This window comes from Pinus tabuliformis, chromosome 4_2, assembly GCF_031772625.1.
Source record: "Pinus tabuliformis cultivar Carrire ecotype Pingquan chromosome 4_2, CPIR1, whole genome shotgun sequence".
NCBI lineage: Eukaryota > Viridiplantae > Streptophyta > Pinopsida > Pinales > Pinaceae > Pinus > Pinus tabuliformis.
Window position 1 is genome coordinate 1,137,852,152 of NC_142304.1, and position 23,320 is coordinate 1,137,875,471.

Below are 23,320 nucleotides of genomic sequence, written 5' to 3' on the forward strand. Positions count from 1 at the left end.
AATGATTAAATGATTATTTATTAGATGTTGCAGAATATATGAACTTTGTAAAACAATCATTTATCATCAAAGTTTCAAACCCAAGCAATGCAAGATATTCGATAAATGCACAACGCCTTAACGATGATCCAACAATTAAACTTCAAAGGATTATATGCTTAAAATAACCACTCAATTTTTAAATGCTAATCAGTGATCACTTTCATATAGCTAATCTTCAAATGAACATTTAAGCATGTTTAACCACATGAAAATGATAAATTTTAATCCCACATCAGAAATCTGTTAGCCTTAGCGAAATACATCAAAATTTGGAAAACGTGGCAAAATATGCTAAGACACAAAAATATTTCATGAAAAACAACTTTTTTATGATTTTTATATATTTTTATAAAATTTTAAGTTTAAAAAATAAAACAAAACTAAAATCCTAATAAAATTAAAATCTAATCTAAACTTAAATCTAAATTAAATATAACCTAAAGACTAACCCTTTTTAACTTTTTATTTTTTTATTTTTTTAGATTTTGATTAAGCTAAACTAAGATCAAACCAAAAAAACTAAAATCCTTTTATGAATTTTATTTTATTTTTTATTTTTTATTTTTAATGATTTTTATTTTTTATGAATAAAACAAACCTAAAAATATCTAAAAATAAAACTAGCTCCGAAAGTCGAATTTATTTATTTATTTTTATATATTTACATACTTCATTAAAAAAAAAAAACATATGCTAACTAAATTAATCTATACTAAACTAAAAACTTAAAAAAAATTCAAAATCTAAAAATCTAAAAGCAAATCAATTTTTTATTTTAATTTTTATAAAGCTAAAACAAATTGAAAAAGGGACCTACGTTAACCCTAATATGCATTCATAGCAAAATTAAAATAACTTATGCGTATGTACAAGAGTAATCAGATGTATGCAGCTGCGGTCCGCGGATGAGCAAGAAGGATGGATGTCACAGGACTTTGGAGGTCTCAAGGGTTGCAATGATCGCAGGAAGGGATGCATGGACATTGAAGAGGCTGTGAGTTAATGGAGGAAACACAGGACGCAACAGAGAAGGATGAGTTGCGGGTTCGATAAGTGGAGCTGTGTGGGGGTGCAGCGAATGGAACAATGCGGAGATGGATGCAAAGACAGCGGAAAGAGGGCTACACACAGAGAAAGGATAGCCGTGGGAGTGCTGGCTGCAGATGTGCGTGGAAGGGGAGCAACGATATAGAGAAATGCAAAAGAGAATGACGAGAAGAGTGGAGAAAAGCGCTGAGGACGCAGGGAAAGAGAGAAATGGCAGAGTTGGACCTGCGTTGATGAGGTTTTATGCAGGTCCAGGGTAGCGAGGAAAGAGGAAAACGCAGAGAATGAACCCACCGGAAAAGAAAGCACAGATGTATGGCAGCAGCGAAAAATCTGCAGGCCCTAAAAAAAAAAAATTCGAAATTTCTCTGTAACCAAAATGAAAATGAAACCCTAGGTAGCAGCAGACAGATGACAAAATTCTCCAGAAAAACTGAATAAAAATTTCAGATCCTTTTGCTTCAGATTTGCCGAATGAAAACCCCACAAGAAATTCTCCAGACCTGAAATAAATACTCCTGCGATATTTGATCCTGAGGCCAGATCTTACCCTCCAGGGCCTAGATCTGGCTTCAGACAAAATGTTTTCTTCCGATCTGCAACCTGCAACAACAAACAACTGAAAACCCAAAAATGAAATATGCAAGAAACAAAACTAAGACACTAAAACCAGTTAAACAATTACAATATTTACAGGTTGCAGGCTCTGAAATAGCCAGATTTGTCAATAATCACAGTAATATTATCAGAATTTAATTTTAATGTGAGATACTTCAGAAAACCCTGCATGCATTCAAAAAAAATTTCAGATGATAAGCTCGGGATTAAAACTATCTAGGCTCTTTCAGAAAATGCAATCCGGGAGTTGGCTGGTTCAGCCGGGAACTTCCCCTAACGCCCAGTAAACTAAAAACTAAGATTTCCCGCACAACTTAAAATCAACCATTAACATAGAGGGAGAAAACAATAGTGAAATCTAGATCAAATGGAGATACCTGCCATTATATCTCAAAATCTAAACTATCATTCAAACCCCAAAGATCAGACAAGATACCTGTGCCTAAATCAATCTTCATCAAGCTATTATCAATGGCTGAAAATAAAATTATGCAGAAAAATAAATCATCTTACAGCACTTTCAGAAGAGTAACATCAGCAAGATTTCAACCCCAAAGTCTTTCTTTATTGCACAAAAATGAGTACAAGAGAGCTTTCTTTAGCACCAGACTCTCAGATCCAATCCGATCTCAAATGACCTCTAGCACCCTATTTAAAGGAAAAATTCCCAACAGCTAGTCCGAGTAATCCATGTCAAACTAATCTCGACCGTCAATGAGGATCAAGATTTCTTTTAATCTCATCCGTTGAATTTTTTTTTTTTTGTAAGCTGCGGTGATTCTATTATCGTACAACCAATATACAAGTACAAAACTTAGGGACCTCAGTCTGCTCCGAAGGGAGAACAGCGCTGAGGTTCCTATACTTCCAACAAACAAAAACGTTATCAAACTGGACTTCAGGGAACTAAAAAGAGAAGACTGCCCACCACGCAGGGCGGCGAGAAACACAAGACTGAAAGGGCAGCCGGAAAGGATAAAATATCCACCTCGGCTCCCAGGAGAAGAAGAGACTAAAGCAGAGCTGAACCAACAGAACTAGAAGAAGGGAGTCCGAACCAAGCCAAAGGAACTACCCACCGAGTGTGGAAACACTTGGTCGACTTTTTTTCCCTTTCTTCTTGCCGACTTTGACCCAATCAGTTGGACTTTGATGATCGAGAACAATTTGTAGACTGTTTTGGACTGGAGGCGAAAGCTCCTTGTCTGAATCCGAAGGAGATGACTCATGAGGTCGTTTCTGAGCGATGGGTGGGACTGTTGCTTCCTCGTGTCGCACAGAGGGAGGAACCTGTTCTGTCTTTTCTTCAACGACTTCCACATCTTCATCCACGTCCTCTTCATCTGAGCTAGAAAACACGTCCATTGGGGGAGGATCATGAGGTTTCCAGCTTTTATCTTTTGGCTTGGATTTGGCTTTCTTTTTTTGGAATGGCATTGAGGGACACGAACTTTGTAGGTGCCCTGTGAGATGACAATATCGGCACCGAAATGCTGTATTCTCGTAATCCAGAGGTTGAGACCAATGGAAATCCCCTATTTTGAGAATGATCTGATCAGGAAGTCCCTTGCTTATGTCTATTTCTGCGCAGATTCTGGCATATGTATAAATTCCTTTTTGCCCTCTTGAGGGATCTGTTTCTAGGAAACGACCTAGGGTATTGCCGATGGCTTCAAATACAATAAAGTTCCATAAGTGCACCGGAAGGTTAGGGAGTCTAACCCAGATCGGGAGTTTGGTGATGACTGCTGTGGAAGGATCAAACTCTGGGAACCACGGAGTAAGGAACAGACCCGCAGAATTCCAAAACCAAGGGCCTTTAGTTAAGACTCTTTGGTAATCATCACTGTCAACAAACACTACTATAAAGAAGCCTTTAGAGCAGAAATAAACCTTGCAATTGTTGGTCCAATTTGCCTGAATCCATTGGTACAGATCTGCTGTACTAGGCCAAAGACCATTGAACCTGCAGATGATGCCATTCTCTGCATACAACTGATACTGCTTGTCCAACATGGGATGTGCTAATTCAATGGAAGGAATATCCTCCGACTTGTCCACTACGAAGGGTTTGGGAGCTGAAGCAGGGGAAGCTCTTTCCTTAGATTTCTTAGAATGGACTGCATCTTTATAGGAAAAGGCAGCAGCTGAAGAGGATTGTCCAGCAGCACCCCCTCGCAGACGCATGGACAGGGTAATGGAGGCATTTCTTTGAATATTATAAGAGGACAGGGGGCAGGTATCTTCCAATTGCTTGCCTTCGTAAAGGAGACGCTGATACATTGTTGGAATCCCCGTCTTTTTTTCCATGAGTAGCTTGAGCTCCTGCACCAGGTCCGAAGGTCTCACCCAATGCAGCATTGGCTTGCCGGAGATGTGTGCGATCAGAATCTGGAATGGTTTTGAGAGTTCTGTTTTCTGCTGGCTACCGAAATCCTGTTCAGCGCTCTTCGTTAGAGCTGAGACAGAGAACGAGCCCCTGTTTGGGATAAAATCACGCAGGGGCGTTTTGTCAAACATATCATCTGCATCCTCCATTTGAGCTAAAACAGAGTACAGGCCCCTGATTGAGATAAAATTTCGAAGGGGCGTTTTGTCAAACAGATGCCCCACATCCTCCTCGGATTTGGCGACCTTTGCAACTGCCAGTTTAAATGCTTCAGCTCTGGTCGTTTCGTTCACCCTAGACCACCAATCGACGCAGGCTTTCTTCCTCCAGAACCCATTTGACGCAATCCCTGCGAGATCTCTTCCATTTGTGTGCATTTCATGGCTAATCGCCATAGGATTCATCCTGGAGCTCCGATTCTTGCCGTGGGAATGGAGCCCCGAGGGCCTCAATGATAGCTCCGGCTTGGTGGCCGTAACAGCGGCGAGGCTGAAAGAGCTCTGGGCCTTCAGCCATGGTAGCTCTTCCCATTTGCAGGCCGACGGAGAAATCAAAGCAGTTTCCAGAACATCGAAGGCAGAGGACGCGGCTATGTCTGAGAGAGAAATATCGTTCTTGGAATTCCTGTAACCACTGTTACAAGACAGCTCTTGGCCATCTCTTGCAGCGCCGACGACAGATGGAATGATAGACGCAGCCATGGTTAACGAAACCCTTGTTTCAGAAAATCGCCGGAGCTCCTTTGTGCTCTACAATTCCCTAGGAAAGCATAATTTTCCTCATCCGTTGAATTTTTACATGCATTTTAATATATTAAAAAATTAAAATTCTGCATTTATTTACTCAAAAATTTGACTTATTATTATTTTATTATTTTTTAATTTTTTAATTTATTTTTTAAATTTTATTTTATTTTATTTTTTATTTTTTAATTATTTTTTAAATTTTTAAATTTTATTATTATTTTTATCTATTTTTTAATTAATTAATTTTTATTTTTGGATCCTCGAACTTAGCCTTTGGAAAAATCACCTAGGACCTAGGACTTAGGACTTATGAGGGGATTAAAACATTTTCTAACCCTCAAGACACTTTACATCATGACTTTTACAATTTTACATCTCAAAGGGGAAAACCCATTTGACATAGACCCTCATAGACCACCCAGTTCTGCGACCAAATATAATCTAGCAGATCAACACACTAGGATTCCTCTAAGATTCTAATGACAAAATTCATTCCGGCTTTGGGGTTAGGCTGAAGGAAAACTCTGCCGATCATGAATCGGTGAGACAAAAAACCTTCCGGAACGTAGATTATCACTAGAAAATTAGGTCCACCTAGGCAATTTACATACATGACTCAATTCTGCTAAGATTATTTACAATTCACACATGCAGACTAGGTTTACAACATAAATTGATCAAGTCAACGATGACTGTTGAATGGCATGGACACATCAATCAAGCACTATCCCTTTTGCGAAGAAAAGGGGGTGTACTGCTATGCGAAGTTGACACATAGTGGTCAACAGATGGAAAGCACTGAAGGTCTATGAGTCAGATGGTGACAAGGATGCTTGAATTCAGAAAGAGCATGAAGGTACATGTCTGAGATGTACTGAAGAAAAATCTTAAAAGGGGACCATTCCCCTCATGCCACAGGTCCACAAGTTTGGAACAACCCGAGGAGTTTGAGATTCATGATCGGGAATCTCATGTATGCAGGTGGTAGAAAGCCCTCTATGGCTTGAAGCAAAACACCCCGGGCATAGTATGAGAGGATCAACAACTGTCTGATGAAGCTGAGATTCACTAGGAGTGAAATCGATCCAAACCATCTGAAGGTTGTGGATGACAGACCTCTCATACCGACACCTATGTCTGACAGGTGCAGACCCTCTCATTTGTAGAAGATAGAGGGAGTTGGATTCCGAATGTGGAAAGATAAACTGCAACCCTGTGACTACCTCGAGGATCTTAAATTTCAAAAGTTATATGGTAGTGATGCTGGACCAAATTTAGGAAATGCCTCTGAGTTTCATAAACTCATTCGAGTTGATGTTCTTGGTGAACCTCTGTCCGGACATATGTTTTGCATTTAATATGGTGAGCTCATATTTGGTTGAACTTCACTGGAGGTGCCTAGAATATTCTGAGATATCTTCAGGGCACAATCTCTCATGGATTGAGATACACTGTCGAAATATTTCAAACGCTGAGTGGGCAGGTAGTGTGGAGGATCACTAGAGCACTTCTTAGTGCTGGTTCTCCTTGGGATCTGCTTCGATATCCTGGTTGAGCAGGAAGCAGAAGTTGGTGGCTTTGAGCACCGCCGAGGCAGAGTATATTGCTGCTAGCATGGCTACCTGAGAGGCAGTCTGGTTGTGGAAGCTCTTCAGTGAGCTGTTTGTACACATGATGAATACCACTGTGATTCTCTATGACAACCAGAGGTGGGATTCGATTATAGAGGAATCTCGTATTCGATGATTGCTCCAGCAGATAAACATTAGATGCTGCCTTATCTGGGATATGGTAAGTCGATGAGCAAGGAGGCTCCATCGCATTGAGACTGATGTACAGGTTGCTGACATTTTGACAAAGCCCCGGGGAAAGATCAAATCTGTGATTTTCCCGTACGACTTGGAGTCGTCGAGAGACCCTTGTAAAAGGGTCCTGCATGTTGCATACATTGAGCTCTAGGAGCTCTGGGGGCTTGCGATTCTTACTGGAACAACATACGGCCACAGGGTGACTCACCCTCCCCTGGTGGTGTGCACTGGAACAGGATGATTCGCTCTCTTGTGGGACAGGATGATTTGCTCTCCTGTGTAGCAGGATGATTAGTTCTCCTGTGAGGACAAGATTGATTAAGTTCTCCTGTCGAGGCATCCTACCCATGCAGTCAAGGACTTGTTGTCGCACAGATTATCATGACAACGCTCAGATCAGGGGTTGTCACCCTGATCCCCGATCTCTCCGTTTAAGCCGTCTCCCGCGACTAAGGGGGTTAGATCCTATAGGATGAATGAAGACCAACTGTGTACCAATTGGGTTGGGAGACATGAGGGAAACAAGCACTTAATTGATTTTATTAAGTTAATAGACCAGTGCCTAAAGGAGCTGATGATTAAATGATTATTTATTGAATATTGCAGAAATATAAACCATGTAGAACAATCATTTATCATCAAATATCCCAAGCGATGTAAGATTTTCAACAAATGCACAACGCCTTAACGGTGATCCAGGAATTAAACTTAAAGAAAAATTAAATGCTTTAAATGATCATAAAATTTAGATGCTGATCAGTTACCACTTTCACATAGCTAACTTCAAGATAAACATTAAGTGTGTTTAACTATAGAAAAATGGAACATAGAGACACCAAAAATGAAATTTTCAATTTTTTGTAAAGCTTTTTCAAAAGCTTTTTTTAAATTTTGAAATATTTTTATATTTTTCAGATAAAACAAATTTTAAAACTAAATGAAACTTTTAAATCAAAAATCTAAATAATATTAAAATCTAAACTAAATTAAAAGAAACCTTTTATTATTTTATTTTTTTATGAATTTTTTATTTTTTATTTGGTTTTTGACAAATAAAACTAAATTAAACTATAGGAAAAATAAAATCTGAATTAAATTCTAAACTTCAACTTTTCTGCATAAAAAAAAGAAATTTGAAATTTTTATTTTTATTTACATTTTTATATTTTTATGATTTTGAAACAAAACCAAAACCAAATTAAAAATAAAGATTAAACTAAACTAAGCAAAAGCTAAAGATCAGAATAAAAAACTAACACCTAATCTACATATAAAAATGAAAATTTATAAAATTCAAATCCTAACTAAATAAAACTCTAAATCTAAATGAAACTTAAAATAAAAAATAAATATATACAACAATGAAATTTAAAATCTAATTCAAAAAAGAAAAACTAAACTAACACAATGCATATATCACAATGGTTTTAAGTCAAAACTAAAATCTAATTTAACTAAAAATCAAAATCTAAAGTAAAAAGAAGAAAAACTTTTTATGTCTTTTTTATAACCTTTTTTAATTTTAATTAATTAATTATTATCTATATATATATATATATATATTAAGTTAAAAAAATTTAAATCTAAATGAAATGAAAAGTAAACAAAACTAGAAAAATGAAACCTGAAGGAAAGATTTTTAAATATTTTTTTTTTTTAAAGGTCAAAATGAAATGAACTAAATTCAAATTAATCTAAAATCTAAAACTAATAGCTAACCAAAAATAATCGAAATGAAAATCTGAATTAAAATGAACTAACGTAAAAAAAATAAACAAGACCAAAACATTTATACTAACCCTAATCATAAACAAGGAGAAACAACTATTATTTTTTATTTTTATTTTTATTTTTATTTTTTTCGATTTTAAAACTAAAACCTATGAGATCAAAAGTAAAAAAAGAAAGTCTAACTTTAAATCTAAGTTTAATGCTAAAATTAAAAAAAAAAAAAAAAAAAAAAAACCTAAAAAAAAGAAATCGAAAGTTAGTAATGTTATTTTATTGTACACTTCATAAAATTGATCAAAATCTAAAGTAAAAAGAAGAAAAACTTTTTATGTCTTTTTTATAACCTTTTTTAATTTTAATTAATTAATTAATTATTATTATTATTATATATATATATATATATTTTAAGTTAAAAAAATTTAAATCTAAATGAAATGAAAAGTAAACAAAACTAGAAAAATGAAACCTGAAGGAAAGATTTTTAAATTTTTTTTTTTTTTTTAAAGGTCAAAATGAAATGAACTAAATTCAAATTAATCTAAAATCTAAAACTAATACCTAACCAAAAATAATCGAAATGAAAATCTGAATTAAAATGAACTAACGTAAAAAAAAATAAACAAGACCAAAACATTTATACTAACCCTAATCATAAACAAGGAGAAACAACTAATTTTTTTCGATTTTAAAACTAAAACCTATGAGATCAAAAGTAAAAAAAGAAAGTCTAACTTTAAATCTAAGTTTAATGCTAAAATTAAAAAAAAAAAAAAAAAAAACCTAAAAAAAAGAAATCGAAAGTTAGTAATATTATTTTATTGTACACTTCATAAAATTGAAATACGCTATTCTAAAAAAAATTTCAAACGTGAACCAAATATTTACGCTAGCCTTAAGCATGTGATCCAAACATGAATAAAAAAAAAATTGAAAAACGCTATTTGAGTTTTGTTTGCTGGGTACGCAGGCTTTGGACGGCAGAAAAAAGCGCGTAGGAAGAAGCAGCGTATTAGGGACTTGATGGCAGCGGAGGAGATTGCTGAGGATGGACGACGTGGAGAAACAATGTGGAAAGGAAATGTGCAGGGAGAATGGTAGGATCGACCTCATGAGACTCAGGACAGCCGCTTGGGAAAATAGATTGCAGCTTGGGAAGGATGCAGGCGTGCAACGTGGATCTGAACACTGCACAGATGGAGAAGGCTATCACGTCCCTCAAAACCCCTCACGCTGGCCAAATATATGACAGCAAAATCAAATGCGTTGAAGCGTTTGTAGGTTCTGATGGCAGCAGAGAGGACGCAGGAGATCTCACGCAGGTGGAGTTGGCTGGAAAATGCAGGTTGGAGCTGCGTAATTTGGAGAAGCGTGGTTTTGGCTGAAGATTTGATTTGCAAATTGGATTGGCAGCTGCGAAAATATGGATCAGAAAACCCTCCAGATTCTCCAGTAAATTTTAAATCACCCTGCATTCAGATTTGTCTGATGGAAGCTCTGAATTTTTTCTCAAAACCTGTACCTACAACCTGTAATGGAAAAAAGAAACAGAAAACCCAGAAGTAAAATGTGCCAGAAACAAAACTGAAACCCTAAATCAGCTAAATAATTACAACATTTACAGATTTTTGACTCTTAAGCAGCCATATTTGTCAATAATCATAGTAATATTATCAGAATTTAATTTTAATGTGAGATACTTAAAGCAACCCTGCATGCATTCATAAAAAATTTCAGATGATAAGCCCGGGATTAAAACTGGCTGGTCTCTTTTATAAAACACAATCCGGGAGTTGGTTGGTTCAGCCGAGAACTTCCCCTAACGCCCGGTAAATTCAAAACTAAGATTTCCTGCACAGTTTAAAATCAACCATTAACATAGGGGGAGAAACAATAGTGAAACCCAGATCAAATGGAGATACCTGCCATTATATTTCAGAATCTAAACTATCATTCAAACCCCAGAGATCAGACAAGATACCTGTGCCTAAATCAATCTTCATTAAGCTATCATCAATGGCTGAAAATAAAATTATGCAGAAAAATAAAACAATCTTACAGCATTTCCAGAAGAGTAACACCAGCAAGATTTTTAACCCCAAAGTCTTTCTTTATTGCACAAAAATGACTACAAGAGAGCTTTCTTTAGCACCAGACTCTCAGATCAAATCTGATCTCAAATGACCCCTAGCACCCTATTTAAAGGAAAAATTCCCAACGGCTAGTTCGAGTGATCCATGTCAAACTAATCTCGACCGTCGATGAGGATCAAGATTTCTTTTAATCTCATCCGTCGAATTTTTAAATGCATTTTAATATATTAAACAATTAAAATTCTGCATTTATTTACTCAAAAATTTGATTTATTATTAATTTATTATTTTCTAAAATTTTTATTTTATTTTATTTTTTAATTTTTTTTTTTAATTTTTAAATTTTATTATTATTTTTATTTATTTTTTAATTTATTTTTTATATATTTTTTAATTTTTTAATTATTTATATCTTTTATTTTTAATTTTTTTAATTTTTAATTTTTATTTTTAAATGGATCCTTGAACTTAGCCTTTGGAAAAATCACCTAGGACTTAGGTCTTTTATCTTAGGATCTATGAGGGGATTAAAACATTTCCTAACCCTCAAGACACTTTACGTCATGACTTTTACAATTTTACATCTCAAGGGGGGAAAACCCATTTGACATAGACCCTCATAGACCACCCAGTTCTGTGACCAAATATAATCTAGCAGATCAACACACTAGGATTCCTCTAAGATTCTAATGACAAAATTCATTCCGGCTTTGGGGTTAGGCTGAAGGAAAACTCTGCCGATCATGGATCGGTGAGACAAAAAACCTTCCGGAACGTAGATTATCCCTAGAAAATTAGGTCCACCTAGGCAATTTACATACATGACTCAACTCTGCTAAGATTATTTACAATTCACACATGCAGACTAAGTTTACAACATAAATTGATCAAGTCGACAATGACTGTCAAATGGCACAGACACGTCAATCGAGCGCTATCCCTTTTGCGAAGAAAAAGGGGTGTACTGCTATGGGAAGTTGACATGTAGTGGTCAACATCTAGCTCCACTTGGGGACACGTTGCTACACTGCAGGAATGTGAGAATCCAGAATCTGCATCCACGCAATACACAATAAAACATAAGTAGCGTCCATCCAAAAATCATCATATAACATTAAGCACATGAAAGATATAAGCTCTTCATTTATTAATTATCTGGAAAAGTAAATCTAATCCTAAAACAGAAATGAAACACTGAAATGACAAGAAGTAGGGTTAGAAATACAATACAAAGGATGCCCCATGGCATCAGATGTGTTCAATATAGTGTATACTGAGCATTTGCCTGCTTTCAGGCAAATCTGTTGGCTGCTTGTCGGATGTGCCATGTCCAATTCTGCAGATGGTAGGACTTTTTCCTATCCGAAAATCAAGCTTCTCGCGACTGTCTGATGCATCAAATCTTCTTCTCATTTTCTTCCTCTTGCGCTTTTTCTTCCTGGTAGGCTGTATTACTGATGACGTGGAACATTCTGCTTCAAAGCTTTCAGATGAAGCATGTTAGATATGCGTGAGATGTCTTTCTTCATTCTGCATCTGCCCTTCAATTATCCACTTTTCAATGGAACAAAGGACCTCATAGTATGATGGAGCTTGCTGTAACAGATAAGGAGGCTCCTGATCTATTGACGTTCCCTTGTTTCTTTCATCCTCTGACCATTGTTGAAATTTCTGAACCTGTATTTTAATGGCATCTATCGGACTAGAGTGTTCAACCTCTATAGCCTGGTTTCCCTGGCATGGTCTTCTTCCATGGTCAATAACTTTTTTTGAAGACATATCTGATTAGCTTCCATATCTTTTATTATTTTATCGTCTTTTTCCTTTATGGTCATCAAGCAATGCTGCATAGAGTTCATCTCTTCCTTATGATTTGCTTGCATGGTAGCCGACTGATTATTATGATCGAACGTCATGATAGTCATTTCTTCATCCATAGTTAATAACTTGTTTTGCATAGAATTAATTTCCCTATCATGATTAGCTTTCATGGTTGTCATATTTTCCTCTAAGCCTGATAACTTGCTTTGCATAAAACTAATTTCTGTGTCATGATTAATCTTCATGGCCTCAATTTCCTTAGCATGTTGATTTTGCATGATCTCCATCTCCCTATTACGTTTTTCCAGGTGGGTGCATAAAGTTCTCACATCATTGGCATAATTAGTTTGATTTATCTCCATATTTTTTACCAACAGCATTAGTTCTTGTATAATTTGCTTTTGATCTTCCTTTTCATTGTCATTTGTCCCTGCTTTTCCACTATCATGGATTTGATCTGCAATGGTACAGGTGGATGGCACATTCTGATATGAAGAATTGTCTTGGAATCTTTCATCGATAGCTGAACCTTTCATAAGATTACTTTCATTCTGTTGCACAATTTTAGGGGCACAAGGCGAGCTATCCGGATTACCATATCTATCTTTAAAAGCATTGACAATGTCTTGTAAAGAAGTGAAAGAATCCTCAGGACAATTGTTAAACCAATTCAAAGCATCACCCTCTAAAGAAAGGACAAAAAGACGCATTTTGACATCTTCATGATTATACTGAGGGGGTCTACAATATATGATCATTATACGAGTAAACAAGCCTAGATGTCTTTTAACAGCGACTGAATCACCACTTGAGAACAAAGGTAATTTAGAAATGGCCACTTCCGGAATATCATGGAGATCATCAGTAAAATGACATGGTTTAAACGAATAATCCATGATGAATAATGAGGGACCAAATGGATGATAGAAAGAGATCTCTGCTCAAGAAAATTAATAAATGAAAGAAGTGGAGTCGCCACTTGAACAATGAATCTAATTCTAGGATCCAAAAGAAACCAACAAGCAGATATGAGGGAGGCTTCTTGTCTGGGAAAAAATAAATGAAATGGAGTCGCCACCCAAACAAGAAACGAACTGAAGAGTAGTTGCTGATATGATGAAAGATAAAGTGATGAAAAGATCCAAATGATGCCAAAAAATGTTGAATCTGCCAGCTCAAATGAGAGATGAGAAAGATGAAAGAATGATGAGAAATGAGAAGATGAATGATGAAAAGTCGTTGAAAACATCGAGAATAAAGTATCCCCGGCAACGGCGCCAAAAAATGTTGTCGCACAGATTATCACGACAATGCTCAGACCGGGGGCTGTCACCCTGATCCCCGATCTCTCCGTTTAAGTCGTCTCCCGCGACTAAGGGGGGTAGACCCTATAGGATGAATGAAGACCAACTGTGGACCAATTGGGTTGGGAGACACGAGGGAAACAAGCACTTAATTGATTTTATTAAGTTAATAGGCCAGTGCCTTAAGGAGTTGATGATTAAATGATTATTTATTGAATATTTCAGAAATATAAACCATGTAGAACAATCATTTATCATCAAATATCCCAAGCGATGTAAGATTTTCAACAAATGCACAACGTCTTAACGGTGATCCAGCAATTAAACTTAAAGAAAAATTAAATGCTTTAAATGATCATAAAATTTAGACGCTGATCAGTTACCACTTTCACATAGCTAACTTCAAGATAAACATTAAGTTACCCTCTTTTTTTTTTGTAAGTTAAAAAAATTTAAATCTAAATGAAATGAAAAGTAAACAAAACTAGAAAAATGAAACCTGAAGGAAAAAATTTTTAAATTTTTTTTTTTTTTTTTTAAAGGTCAAAATGAAATGAACTAAATTCAAATTAATCTAAAATCTAAAACTAGTACCTAACCAAAAATAATCGAAATGAAAATCTGAATTAAAATGAACTAACATAAAAAAAAATAAACAAGACCAAAACATTTATACTAACCCTAATCATAAACAAGGAGAAACAACTATTATTATTATTATTATTTTTATTTTTATTTTATTTTAATTTTTAATTTTTTTTTTCGATTTTAAAACTAAAACCTATGAGATCAAAAGTAAAAAAGGAAAGTCTAACTTTAAATCTAAGTTTAATGCTAAAATTTAAATAAAAAAAAAACCTAAAAAAAAGAAATCGAAAGTTAGTAATTTTATTTTATTGTACACTTCATAAAATTGAAATACGCTATTCTAAAAAAAATTTCAAACGTGAACCAAATATTTACGCTAACCTTAAGCATGTGATCCAAACATGAATAAAAAAAAATTTGAAAAACGCTTTGAGTTTTGTTTGCTGGGTACGCAGGCTTTGGACGGCAGAAAAAAACGCGCAGGGAGAAGCAGCGTATGAGGGACTTGATGGCAGCGGAGGAGATTGCTGAGGATGGACGGCATGGAGAAACAGCGTATGAGGGACTTAATGGCAGCGGAGGAGATTGCTGAGGATGGACGGCGTGGAGAAACAGTGTGGAAAGGAAATGCGCAGGGAGAATGGCAGGATCGACCTCATGAGACTCAGGACAGCCGCTTGGGAAAATAGATTGCAGCTTGGGAAGGATGCAGGCGTGCAACGTGGATCTGAAGACTGCACAGATGGAGAAGGCTATCACGTCCCTCAAAACCCCTCACGCTGGCCAAATATATGACAGCAAAATCAAATGCGTTGAAGCGTTTGTAGGTTCTGATGGCAGCAGAGAGGACGCAGGAGATCTCACACAGGTGGAGTTGGCTGGAAAATGCAGGTTGGAGCTGCATAATTTGGAGAAGCGTGGTTTTGGCCGAAGATTTGATTTGCAAATTGGATTGGCAGCTGCGGAAATATGGATCAGAAAACCCTTCATATTCTCTAGTAAATTTTAAATCACCCTGCATTCAGATTTGTCTGATGGAAGCTCTGAATTTTTTCTCAAAACCTGTACCTACAACCTGTAATGGAAAAAAGAAATAGAAAACCCAGAAGTAAAATGTGCCAGAAACAAAACTGAAACCCTAAATCAGCTAAATAATTACAACATTTACAGGTTTTTGACTCTTAAGCAGCCAGATTTGTCAATAATCACAGTAACATTATCAGAATTTAATTTTAATGTGAGATACTTCAAGCAACCCTGCATGCATTCATAAAAAATTTCAGATGATAAGCCCGGGATTAAAACTGGCTGGGCTCTTTTAGAAAACACAATCCGGGAGTTGTTTGGTTCATCCAAGAACTTCCCCTAATGCCGGGTAAACTCAAAACTAAGATTTCCTGCACAGTTTAAAATCAACCATTAACATAGAGGGAGAAACAATAGTGAAACCCAGATCAAATGGAGATACCTGCCATTATATTTCAGAATCTAAACTATCATTCAAACCCCAGAGATCAGACAAGATACCTGTGCCTAGATCAATCTTCATTAAGCTATCATCAATGGCTGAAAATTATGCAGAAAAATAAAACAATCTTACAACATTTCCAGAAAAGTAACACCAGCAAGATTTTTAACCCCAAAGTCTTTCTTTATTGCACAAAAATGACTACAAGAGAGCTTTCTTTAGCACCAGACTCTCAGATCAAATCTAATCTCAAATGACCCCTAACACCCTATTTAAAGGAAAAATTCCCAACGGCTAGTTCGAGTGATCCATGTCAAACTAATCTCGACCGTCGATGAGGATCAAGATTTCTTTTAATCTCATCCGTCGAATTTTTAAATGCATTTTAATATATTAAACAATTAAAATTCTGCATTTATTTACTCAAAAATTTGATTTATTATTTTCTAAAATTTTTATTTTATTTTATTTTTTAATTTTTTAATTTTTTTATTATTTTTATTTATTTTTTAATTTTTTTATATATTTTTTAATTTTTTCATTATTTATATCTTTTATTTTTTATTTATTGTTTATTTTTTTAATTTTTAATTTTTATTTTTAAATGGATCCTCGAACTTAGCCTTTGGAAAAATCACCTAGGACCTAGGACCTAGGACTTAGGACTTAGGACCTATGAGGGGATTAAAACATTTCCTAACCCTCAAGACACTTTACATCATGACTTTTACAATTTTACATCTCAAGGGGGGAAAACCCATTTGACATAGACCCTCATAGACCACCCAGTTCTGCGACCAAATATAATCTAGCAGATCAACACACTAGGATTCCTCTAAGATTCTAATGACAAAATTCATTCCGGCTTTGGGGTTAGGCTGAAGGAAAACTTTGCCGATCATGGATCAGTGAGACGAAAAACCTTCCGGAATGTAGATTATCACTAGAAAATTAGGTCCACCTAGGCAATTTACATACATGACTCAACTCTGCTAAGATTATTTACAATTCACACATGCAGACTGGGTTTACAACATAAATTGATCAAGTCGACGATCACTGTCGAATGGCACGGACACGTCAATCAAGCGCTATCCCTTTTGCGAAGAAAAGGGGGTGTACTGCTATGGGAAGTTGACATGTAGTGGTCAACAGGACTCATGGGAAGTACCTCTCATCTGATCAATGAGCAGGGAAATGAATATAGGGACCATAGTAGTACCGATGGACGCATCGCTGTATCTACCGTACTCCCTACGCTAGGATGACCTTCATTGATCTGGGATCAAGGATACTGGTCTAGGACCAGTGGTAGGAGTTGTCCCTGCTATGACGCTGACTTCGGGTCGGTTGAGACTGGGCTGGGACTAGTGGTACATACTCTGAAACTAACTTTGAGCTAGTGGACTGGTCTGGGACTAGTGGTAGGAGTTGTACCTACTATGATGTTGACTTCAAGTCGGTTGAGATTGGTTTGGGACCAGTGGTACATACTCTGAGACTGACTTTGAGTCAGTGGACTGGTCTGGGACCAGTGGTAGGAGTTGTACCTACTATGACGCTGACTTCAGGTCGGTTGAGATTGGTTCGGGACCAGTGGTACATACTCTGAGACTGACCTCAGGTCAGTGCGGGACTGGTCTGGGACCAGTGAGAATGGTACATACTATGATGTTGACTTGGGATCGGTTGACACTGGTTTGGGACCAGTGGTACACTCTTTGAGACTGCGGTACTGGTTTTGGACCAGTGGTAGGAGTGGTACCCACTATGATGCTGACTTTGGGTCGGTTGAGACTGGTCTGGGACCAGTGGTACGCACTCTGAGACTAACTTCATGCCAGTGGAGAATGGTATGAAACATTCTCGATCAGTTCTTCTTCTTCATGGTTTAGCAGAGCTAAATAGAGCATAGAAAAGCCAGCAAAGCTGCGCAGAGCCAGCAGAGCAGAGCAGAGCCAACAGAGCTGAGCAGAGCCAGCAGAGCAGAGCAAAGCCAACAAAGCTGAGTAGAGCAGATCAGAGCCAGCAGAGCTGAGTAGAACCAGCAGAGCAGAGCTGAGCTGAGCTGAGCAGGGTAGAGCTGAGCTGAGCAGAGCCAGTAGAGTAGAGCAGAGCCAACAGAGCTGAGCAGAGTAGAGCAGATCAATGCAGGGCACTGATGGTAGAAATAGTACAATCGGACATATGGATCAGCAAATGGAGTTCTCCCTAGATGAGAGGGAGTGTTAAATTGGCAACTAGGGCCAAACTCCATGTGGGTCAGCTTATTTATGGCAGTTGATATTTTTATTGGATCCCTCTCGTCGAGAGGTGTAGGATTGATCTAAAGATCATCCGATTCTGATAAGTATTTATGGAGATATGAATTTATTTTGATTATGAAATTATTATCAAGTCGACCAGCAACTTGAGTAGGCTCAGAAGCCCACTAGACATGTCTATTCAACCTCTACGTTTTAGTATAAATATGTAACGACTTGAAGTCATTTCACACACACTCTTTATGTTATCTCTCCATGTCTTGGGTTTTTGGAGAAGGAGAAACATTAAAGAGTACGCTGGCCTAGTATGAAGACATAGCACGATGCCCTAGCCGTAGTGAATCTATACTCACAGCGATGGAAACAGTGATGCCCTAAGTCGCAGCATGAAGCACCTATACGCACAACAATAAACTCTATACGCTGAGACCTTATACATGGATTACACACATAGCATAATGCCCTAACCTCAGCCGCAGTCACAAAAGGAACAACCACAGTCTAAGGTGGAAGCTGAGCCACAATAAGCCGCAACAAAACACAGTTAATAAAGAGGCCTTTATATGCTGTTCATGAAGACTGTAATATGTTATACGCAGATATGGAAACACCTTAAAAGCTGTTGTAGCCACTATGAGGAATGCTGAGAGCCACATTCATGATAATGGAGCCAAAATAAGGGTAACAAAACTACAGTCAAGTCATGAGGAAGCCGCAGGCATTTTCGGTGAAGATCTTGATTGCACCTCGTGGGTTTATGGTACAGTCAAGCTAGATCTTGGCTGGAAAACGCAGAAGGAACTTCGGATGAGTATGAGGGCAGAGATCCGCACTACTGGAAGGCGTATACAAGTTTCGGATGGACACAAGATATCTGTGATAAGGTGCAGGCATAGTATTTCGTATAGGTGCAGACTTTGATGTCTTTCTCAGAGGTCTGAAATAGCAAGGTACTTTTGTCACAACAGTCTCGGTTAAGATCAAAGTCTCAAAAGGACCAGTAAGTCTCGGCATTTAAATGATGTACCTATCTCAGATGGATGAAGCATTATAAACTTCAGATAACAACATTCTTGGCATAGTCACAATTCTGGTGAGAACAATCCCGATGGATCTATCTCACAGCAGTCAAGGTATATGTATATCCTCACTGTAGATATTGTGTAGTTTGAGACTGCACTATAACCTAGCTGCTTTGCTAGGCTGCAAGCCATAGCAAGCAGCTAAGGCTAATACACATATAGCTGTATAATGAAGCAACAGAAGGAGAGTGTTGCAGCATGATGAAGCAACGAGAAGTTATAACAGCAGCATGATGGGCACATTAGCAGGGCAGCATGATGATGAGTTCAGGAGCAGCTCAGTCATCAAGGTTCAACACACTGTGATGGTACAACAAGGTGCTACACGGCAGGGTGTGGCAAATGATCGAGAGGCAGCTCTATGATAGGTGAAGGAGTCACCTTAGAGAATCAGTTGAAGCAATATGTCTTCAACTGATCTCTGCAAATATCAAAAGTCAAAGTGTTGACTTCTATTGTAAATGTATTATCTCTCTCACTTTCTCTGTTGAACTTTGAAGAACATAAAAGAAGAATTGATCAAGGGTTTCCCCACATTGTGGGGTTTGTCCCTGGCTATCGCCACATCTTGTGTCCTCTTGTCTTCTGTGATTTATATTTATGTTCTATCTGCAGTTTACTTTAATGCTAATGTGATTGCTAATCTGGAAAAGATATTGGAAAATTAAAATAAATTGCTCTAGCATGGAACATACCTAAAAATAACATAAATTTAGGGTCTTACAGTAACAATCTCATCAAGTCATATATTTAGGATATATTACTGTTAGGATGAACCATACATTAATGTCACATTGCCTTTGATGAGTGTAATTCGGATGCCATCATTATAGAGTATGTTATATGCCCAGTATTCTTGTCATCTTGCATTGCAGTTATGGAGAGGAGGAGAATTTTCATAGCTGTCATTGTTTATTCTTCACTCTGTTGAGAACTCGCACTACTTTTGCCATGTATTACTGTTGAGGTAGCCTTCGGATCTTTCATTACAGTTCATCTCACATCAATCGGATCTCTGTCGGATAAAGACTCGGATCACTGGGTATAGAACTCAGATTGCTGACACTTGAAGGAGAAACTTCAGGTGATTTACTGAAAGAGTCTTGTATTATTGTAAGAGGAGATATCTCATACTAACTCAGAAGTGTAAGTCACAGAACTTGTACACAGAACTTGCATTATCTATAGGAAGGCACGAACTGTTCTTAGAGTATATATAGCTTAACCTCAACATATTCGTATCATCATAAAAGTATATTCCACAGAAAAGTTGCATCAATTGTAACAGGAAACTCACATTAGGGAATTCATGTGTGTCTCAGAAACTTATCAGAGAAGAACGAATATGCCAACAAGAGTGATCTTCTTCTTGCCACCATAACTCTGAAATCGTGTTGAGAAATCAATAGGCTAGTGAATTAGAGTGATTTCTCTAGCTTGATAATTACTTGTGAATTTACAATTGGCTTAATTTTATTTGTTAGTATTCTTCCATTCATCAAGCAATTACCAAAATGCAAAAACGTGGACAAGAGACACAAGATGTAGGCTCCAAGCCAGGGTTAAACCCCACGAGGGGGAAAACCCAGAAACATCATTATAGATCAGATCAAAGTGAGATATCCAAGATTAAGACTGAGACCAAGACCAAGTCAGCCCTCCCTTCTTCATTTTCCTTCCAGCTGTATTCTTTGGTAGCACACTTCGGTTTTTCCATAGTAACATACTTTAGCCTTCTCCAATATGATAAACATATCACAGTACAGAAGCTCGGTACCTTCTCTCGGAGGCAAAACTCAGATATCAAATCTTCCATTGTAGCAATAACAGACCTAGGATATCAGGAGCAGAACCAGCACTTCGAATGATCTTCAACAGAAACAGAACTTGTATAGAATATGGCTTACACCGGAGATATGAGGCATAGCTCGAATGCCTTCCACTGGAGCATATTTTGGATGCCTTCCTCAGAGCACAGTTCGGATGCCTTCCACAGGAGCACAGTTTGGATGCTTTCCACAGAGCACAGCTTAGATGCCTCAAATACATAATTTGGATGCCTGCCTTATCAGAAAATACGCACACGTTACAGTCCTCTATATCAGAAGAAACTCACATTCTTTCTCACAACGAATTTTTTGCTCTATTTTGGTGGAGAATTCACGCCAATATATAGTTGTCTGTCCATCCGAAGGGTCACGTCCCTTGGGCAGGCCAACTTGGTCTATTTTCACTCTATTACTAAAATTAAAAATTCTTTTTCTTTCTTTTGCTTTTTACATGAAATATACAATGATAAAAGTCTAATAATAATTATGAAGACCAAACCTAGTTATATTTTCCTAACACAATGAAGATCAGTATAAGGTGAAATGCACTGTGCTTGTCACAGAAATGGCTGTCCATTGTTTAGAATGTGAACCCTATATATTAGTGTCAAGGCTACAGCCTTTAAAGGACTTAGTTGTAATATAAAACTGATTACATTGGCTTATTTTTTATCTTAATTTCCAGCATCGTTAATTTTTGTTGGAGATGGCTTGAAAATTTCTTGATATACTTTCATAGACCTAGTTTTATTGGTTTCAATCTCCTGCTGAAGCTACTAAAGAAGAGTTTGTTTGGTTATTGAATGGTAATCAGCACATTGAGGTTGCGCCTGTACTTTGCTGTGCAGGTGATAAAAAGGCCTATGGATCTGGGAAGCATTAGAGATCGGATGGAGTTAAATGATGGTTCAGGTTACAGTAATGTTCGTGAGATATATGAAGATGTGAGGCTTGTTTTCAGGAATGCAATGACATACAATAAGCCAGGGACAGAAGTGTACATGATGGCGAAAGCTCTCTTGGAGAAGTTTGAAGAAAAGTGGAGAAGTATTTTGGAACCAAAACTAATTGAACTGGTAGTCTTTTGTTCGGTCTCTTTAAACTTTATTCATTTAGACAGTCCAAAATATGGATCTCACCCTCGATGTTTTTATTTCTGCTTTCTTATATAAAACCTTTTTGCTAAACCATCTTTGCCTTGGCACCAGTTCTGAGATGCTATTTCTTTACGTGTATCTTTTGTCCTACTATTTATTAATGGATATGGGTGACCCTTGACTGTATGTGATGTCTTTGCCATTTTCCAGTCCCATTAACTTCTTTTTGATCATATCTCTACAGGACAATGTAATTCTATCATCTCTTTTTTACTTAAAATGTTCCATGTGGAGGGGAAATTCCAAGAAAGTTGGACCTTTGATCCTTGATCTTTCATCATAATGAAGTGAGCCAATGGAGTCATGGACAGCAAACTTCAGATGTTTCTTGCTTCTAGTGGCTTTGCATCATTCTCCACAGACACGAGGAGTTTTTTTCCTCCCTTTCCTACACTTGGTTCTGCTTGTTTTGCACTGTTAATATTGCTGATTCCTGACTCATTGACCATTTTTTGTTGGTCTCTAAAGCAGGAATCCCTCTGATTACATGATCTCAGTGTTCAGCCAGTTGCACCTTGCTTTTCAAGGTGCCTTGTTTGTTTTTACTGTCCTTGACCTTTCCCAAACATTTACAGTCCTCATGTTAAGATATCGACGAATTTAGTTTCTGTTAGAAATGCTATACATGCTCAACCTTTATCTACCTACCTATAGTGCATTTATCAGTATCCTAATGTACATCAATCTATTTTCATATCTATGTCATCCTCTATGTCCAGTGTTGGTGCAATGTATATATTCTATGCGAACTCATTCCTGGTTGTTTGTTGAGCGCATTTATTAGTATCCTAATGTACATCAATCTATTTTGATCACTAAGTTTTTCTGTGTCCAGTGTTTGTGCAATGCATAAATTCTGTGTAAATTCCTTGAAATGCAGCAACTGGAAATTAATTCTCCTAACTGATTCTTGCTGTTTATTAATTTTTGATTAATATCGAATTAATCACACGGCAATTTCTTCACAAATAAAAATAAAAGTTGTGGAAATGTAATGTTCCTAAATAGGAAAAACAGTGATATGCAAAGCAAACAATAAATTACACCACAGAAAATTTCAAACTTTAGCATGCACCCATGAAAAACCAGAAATGTAGAAGCAACTGAGCCATTTTATTATAAACTGGAGCAAGAGTACAAATATATGGAAGGAATGCACTTGGGCTTGCCTCAAAGGCAAGTGGAGCAAAGCCCAGGTGAATAACTATGAAGCCCGGATGCTGCTATCAACTGCCCAAGTACTGCTCTGCGCTGCCCCAACAATTCTGCACTGTCTGCTGCAAAGATATAGCTGGAAACCCCTCCTCAAGTGCTCAAAAAATTCTGCAAAATTACC

The 23,320-nt window shown here is 37.1% G+C and overlaps 1 protein-coding gene across 2 annotated transcripts in view; it reads left to right on the top strand.

Annotated features, from left to right (window-relative positions):
- Window positions 1-23,320, top strand: part of LOC149173681 (transcription factor GTE6-like) — a 359,882-nt gene that overhangs the window by 250,127 nt on the left and 86,435 nt on the right. For both annotated transcript variants that reach the window (XM_089424694.1, XM_089424693.1), the window contains exon 4: window positions 21,676-21,903. In XM_089424694.1, coding sequence (XP_089280820.1) covers window positions 21,676-21,903 — 228 coding nt within the window. The remainder of the gene's footprint in view (window positions 1-21,675; window positions 21,904-23,320) is intronic.